The following is a 6000-nucleotide window of genomic DNA, read 5'->3' as shown; positions in this document are numbered from 1 at the left end:
ATTCATAGTGTAAAGATGAAAAACAGAGTCATGGAAAAATGTGCTCAGCAAGACTCTGCTCTTCTCACAATGTTACCACATTAATACCTGTCAGTACCACCATCTGAACAGCCCCTGGTGTTCAGCACAGACATTTCCAGATCTCAGGTGTTCCTGATCCTAAGTGTTGTCTTCAGAAATCCTAAGGAAGCAAAGGACTGTGAACACAGGGAAAAGAGAGTTTGGAGATGAAGCGAATTTATTGTTCCAAGTGTTCAATGTAGGGAGTATTTTAAACCAACAAGCCACACACTTCATGAAAATCCAGCTAGTATGAATGGACAAATCCAGGTAATCCTTAAATAAGTTACAAAGCTATTGTAGGATGGTGTATATGTATCAGAGAGCCTTGTAGGTAACCCATGGTTTAGAAAAGATGCCCTCTGCTCAAAGGACAGGCAGAGAACAGCATCACTGAGGTACTAGTCCCACTTCTCTCAGGCAAATTTCTGCATAGATATCTAAGGTTAAGGAGTTCTGACACTTTCCAAAGGGCTTTTACAGCATCATAAGGTAACATAATGAAAATACATTGTATTTGAAACCAAAGAGCAGCATATTAGACATGCACTGGTAGAAAACATCCTGTGTGCCACTAGAGATGTTAAAAGTACCATACACAACTTGGATGTCCATCTAAAAGCATATTAATTCTCTCGGACTTCCTTTTTTTGTGGAAAAAAAAGTCTACATGGTCTTCTTCACAAAAGTGGAATTCTCAACATTCAGCTGTGGTGGGTATGACATGAACATACAGGGTCTTCATGTTCAGGTTCTTCATGGAGATGTCCTTCGTGATCTCTGAACCAAGGAAACAAGAGAAACACCACAGTTAGTGCTCTTGCTTACAGGCAAAACTGTGAACACTTTTTTTTTTGCTTTATTCAGACAGTTCTGCTGGTTCCATCACAGGAGGACTGGGACAGAAACTGCTCAGCTTAAAACTCCCTCCTGTTAAAGCCCAGTGCACGAAAGGAAGGGTCACCACAAGGCAGGATTGTCCCTGCAAGGGCTGAAGAGACTGTTTTATGTCACAAAGTAGAACTTTCTGAAAGTCTTTGTCAGCTCCCAGCTTCACATCCAGACAGCAAATTAAAATGCCACGATATTAAAACAAAATTAACAGTACAACACAACGCACTGAAAGCCAGAGTCCCTCGTAAACAGCATGGAAAGGCAGCCATACAGAGAACCAGCTCCTCCAGCAGCCCAGCTCTGAGGGAACATAAACCAAGGTCTGTGTGCAGAAGAACAAGAACAGGAACATGCAGGCATTGGCTGCAGTTTATATGTAAAACAAGGATTGCAGCAGTACCTGATGGAAAACTAACACTGGAATCTTGTGGAGAATGTCTGAAGAATTTCATACCACACCGGATCAATTCCCTAAGTCTTTTCACAGCTACGTGCCCACAGTTTGGAACTGTAATAGGATAAAGTCTCCCTAACCAACCTCTGAAGGATAGAACATATTTCTAACAGACTGATTCAGGGTTTGTAATTCCCCCTGGAACACACACACTGAGTAATCACACTTGCGGCCAGGGAAAGTCACCTGCAAAGTTTGGAGGAGCTGGAAATCTCTTTCTCTATTACACTTTCCATTTTTCCCAAGGAGTCAGGTGCTTGCTGGCTCAATGGTTCCAGCACCCACCAGTTCTACCAAACTGAGAGCAGAGTGTCTGGAATACTGGGAGGCACGGCCTTGGAACAAAAGTCACCTCAATAACCAGAGGCCTCTTTACTGAGAAACTTCGGAGTGGTAAGAAACTTGGAAGGTAAAAACAGACTGAAACCCAAGGTAAGGAGTGTTGGGGTTATGGGGTGACCCTGTACCCTGGAACCCCCACAGCCAACCCCAGCAAACAGAAGATAACGTTCAGTTTGGGCACCAGCACAAAGGAGAGATGAACAACCTCCAGACTGGCTGGGGGCTTCCAGTGCAAACCCTTTGGCAGTGCCCTTCTGGGTCACAGCCCTGAGGGCTCATCCTCACACAGCCCATGTGGGAGAGGCATCTCTGGGCTGCATCCATGGATATCAGGGCAAGGCAGTTCAGTTTTCAGTAACGTGATGTCCAAGTGAAAACTGACTCCAGAAAAGGCAGTGAGGAGTTCTGCTGCCATGCAACACAGGCAGGGGCCTTCTAACATTAAGGTCCCCATCTTGCTGTGAAAAACATGACCTTTTTAGACTCAGCAGATAGTCTGAACTGATGTTTAAGGCCATTTATAAATTAAAGAACTGAGAAGTCCTCATGGATCACAGTGGTACTGTTTTTAAGGAATCCTCTTCCACAGTGTAATACTCTGTTTTAAGCAGCTGAATATCCATCCACAGAGCTAAAGGAATGGAGTTATAATCCAATTCAGCAATTAGGGCTTTATTCCCTCACTAAACTTCCTTCTCTCCCCATGACCATGTTCCATCAGGATGTAAAAATGTTAGTCTGGTCTGCAGAAGCAGCCAAACAAACTATGAACTTGGTCTCCAAGTCCCTTATTAAGTATTTCTTTTTAAGATCCTGAAAAATCAGGAACCTATTTTCAACAGTATTTAACTCAATAATTACTTTTAGAAACTGGAAACTTGATTTATCAACAAAGTATAAGGACATCCTCCTTCCCATGCCAATTCCTCCAGGGAAAGGCTTTGCAGGGAGCACATGGGAAGTGTCACCATTATCCCCAAAATGACTCTGAATCAGGTACCTGGAACTTGTGTCTCAAGCTCGTGAATAAGCAACATTCACCACTCTGACATTTATTTATGGGATGTTTTTCCAATATTACAAAGGGGGAGTGAAAAACACATTTGTTTCTGAAAAACTGGCGAGTTTTTGTGCAATGGACAGCAGATGCCCAACTGCCTGGACCAAAAAGGTTTATAAAAATAACCTTTTCAAAACCAATAACTCATTTTCCACCAAGTGACTGGTTTGCTTTTTATAAAACAGGCATCAGCTTTCCAATTCATGGGTTATTTTCATCAAACATTTCAAATGGTTAACAGCAAATACTTTTTTTATTTTTAGAATAAACCATAAGAAATCTCCTCAAGAGACTGAACTTTTTTGTTTTGAAGGTAGGACCTTGAATAGATGGATTAGAAGATGAATAGGGGACTACAAAGCTGCAACAATACAGAGGAACATTAACTGACCTAATGTTTTTTAGAGGCATCAAAGTGTTTTATGAAGCACTTATTCATCATACAAAGAGATGGGAAGATAAAGTACAGCAATTTCAGTGTTTAAACAATTAAAAAAAGTTATTAAGGGAGCTGCATGGTGAGAATTAGATCTGAGATAGCAGAAGTGCAGCTACCTGGCACAAGCACATGTTAGCTGCACAAATAAATCTCTGGGACCAAGTTCTCTACAACCCAAAAAAGACCAAATGCTTTGGCCTTGGAAGAGTTATCAAATCTGTTACTTCCCATCACTGTGAATTGTCACTTTATACAGTTTAATTAAAGTTGAAATAGTTCTGAAGAATCCATACTACAAATGTTACAGCAATTCAATCCATTTCCCTTTCAGGTAAAGGCATTTTTAAAATCCTTATTTAAAGTGAGCCTTAAAGGCCATGCATTTTCCTGTCCTGACAGTTACTGTCCTCTTTCAAAGCTCTAAAATTTTCTACAATAGCTATTTTAGTATCTGAACTAAATCATATAGTGCTGTAACAGTGACAGGAACCCAAAAGAAACTGTGTATAACATCAAATTGCTCCTGACTGGCTGAATCCCTGAATGCCCAGTCAGCAAGGTTGTGCTTGCTGACTTTTCTTGTTTATGCAAATGAAGTGTGGTTGATTTACTTGGTTCTTGCACCCTGTGCTGTTTCTAAACACTCCAGTTCTGTCTGTTAACACCATCCAGCACATCATTTTTGGCATTAGCTCAAACTACCACTAGAAAGTCTTATCAACATTTGAGACCCATTCTCACCACAGAAATGGCTTTTGAATAAACAGAGTTCAGGTCACATGAAATAAGAAATAAAAACAAGCAATCAAAAATCCACAACAAAAACCCCCACATCTCCTTGCTCCCATTCTAACCCATCCTACTTGAATCCCCCAGCATTGGTGGACACCTGAGAGACCCCAGTTCTCAGCAGCTGCACTAGAGCTGCCCTTCTCCCCCTCCCCTCACCAGCTGAAAGCACTCCCTGAGGAAACCCAGCCTGTCCCATGATGGCCAGTTTAAGCAGGATGTCCAACTTCTGGACAGGCAACCCAGTGTGTGAAAGCCAAGGGGGTCATGGATCCCTCCCAGACAGCTCCCAAACCACATCACTGATACTCTGCAGACAGAACCCTTTGCATCATTTCATTCCAAGAGCTGAATCTTCCTGAATACAGAAATACCTGGTTTGAGTTGTTTGGCTTTTTCACCATGTGGTTTCCAATCCATTCTTCCTGTCAAATGTTAAGTCCCAAATCTCTCAGGCCCAACTTTTTAGCCACAGGTGGCTACAGCTTTAGTCACACCTTTCTCGTGAATCCTAGATTTTGTTTCTCAGCCTCACCATCTGTCTGTGGTTTTGGAAGGTTCTTTAGCATTCCAGATCCGTGACTGTGTGCTAAAGCTTCCTGCTTCCCAGGTATTTGGAATGAACAGGAGCAGCTGTACCCTACTCACCTGACTCCAACATAGATCCAATACTCTTTACCACCCACTCCAGTTCTCCAAGAGGAAGACAAGGCAACAACATGAGTGTTACAAGAAGAATTTGAACAGGTTCTTAAAATATTCATACTTCAGCCTCACTCTCTTCTAGGAGGAGGTTTACTCTGCTTAGTCACTGCAGCCTGGCACTGCCATTCCCACTCTGACTGACCTTTGCTGTACAAGGAAGAAGCTTTGACAGAACTTGTCTTGGCCACTTGATAAAGGCAATGCATAGGAGCTTTGAATTTCTAACTGTATATGTGTGCTTAAAGGATTTTATTTAATAAATATTGGATTACCGGACAAAATCAGAAACCAATGTGTAAATAGTGTGCATTTAGTAATTCAACTGGATCTCAGGTTACATGAGCTGCTTCTCAAGAAAAACTTCCAAGTGTCCTTGGAAAAGCAAACCAAAGGTTTGTGCTTACCATGAGTTAGTGCTTCATCCAGGAACAGTTTTAGCCTCCTGCTTCTGAGCCCAAAAACTTTTGCTGTTTCATGTAGAAGACCTTTGTATGTTAATCCATTCTGACCAACAGGATTTTCCATTAGGAGAGTTCCCACTGTTCCTTTCTGACATTCTGGACAAGACAAACAGCTGAGTCACTATTGGTGAGCAACAAGATTATTTCACTTATCTTGTTAAATTAAAATTTAGGATTTCCTCTTTCATTTCTTCTCTATTTCTTCATAGTACTGAGAGAAATACCAGCCTACAGATATTCACTAAGTAAGCTCATGGATTATAGAATCAGAAGTGTGAAGTGATTCTTGACAGCTTGACCAAGAGCAGAAAACTTTGCAGAATTCTTTACCTGGGTCCACAGGATAACACAGAGCCTGGGAAACATGAAATATTTCAACAGGACACAGAAACCACTAAGTGCAGAAGCTTTACAAGATCAAATCCCTTGTAAAAAACACATTTTTGGCCCCAGCAGGTTCCCGGTAGTGTCAATAAGATTCCACATGGACAGTGCAGAAAGGGCTCATACCAGGGCAGAGATTAAGCAAGTTACTAACAACAGAGCTGCTCCAACACGAGGTTTCAGAAAAAAAGCTACAAGATTTGCAGCCAGGAAACAGAATTACACACATACATATCTATACTCCAGATCAGGTTAATAATACAATTCATTTGGCTTTTAAATAGCACTAAAAATGTTTCACAGGTTGTCTCCAATGTCTTGATAGAGTTGGCTCTTCATTCAGTTTTGGTCCATTTTAGACTCAGTCTTTTCAAATAAGCTGCACAGGGGAGCTGATGGTCAGCAACAGAAA

The 6000-nt window shown here is 41.5% G+C and overlaps 1 protein-coding gene across 2 annotated transcripts in view; it reads right to left on the bottom strand.

The window, feature by feature from the left end:
• Positions 1-215: 215 nt before the first annotated feature.
• IARS (isoleucyl-tRNA synthetase) overlaps positions 216-6000 on the bottom strand; it is a 100539-nt gene continuing 94754 nt past the window's right edge. For both annotated transcript variants that reach the window (XM_017830983.1, XM_017830982.1), the window contains 2 exons: positions 5148-5300; positions 216-840 (listed from right to left, as the gene is read on the bottom strand). In XM_017830983.1, coding sequence (XP_017686472.1) covers positions 758-840; positions 5148-5300 — 236 coding nt within the window. In that variant the 3' untranslated portion in view covers positions 216-757. The remainder of the gene's footprint in view (positions 841-5147; positions 5301-6000) is intronic.

This window comes from Lepidothrix coronata, unplaced genomic scaffold (assembly GCF_001604755.1).
Source record: "Lepidothrix coronata isolate B3197 unplaced genomic scaffold, Lepidothrix_coronata-1.0 Scaffold186, whole genome shotgun sequence".
NCBI classification, from domain to species: Eukaryota; Metazoa; Chordata; class Aves; order Passeriformes; family Pipridae; genus Lepidothrix; species Lepidothrix coronata.
This window is presented reverse-complemented; position numbering and strand designations above follow the sequence as displayed.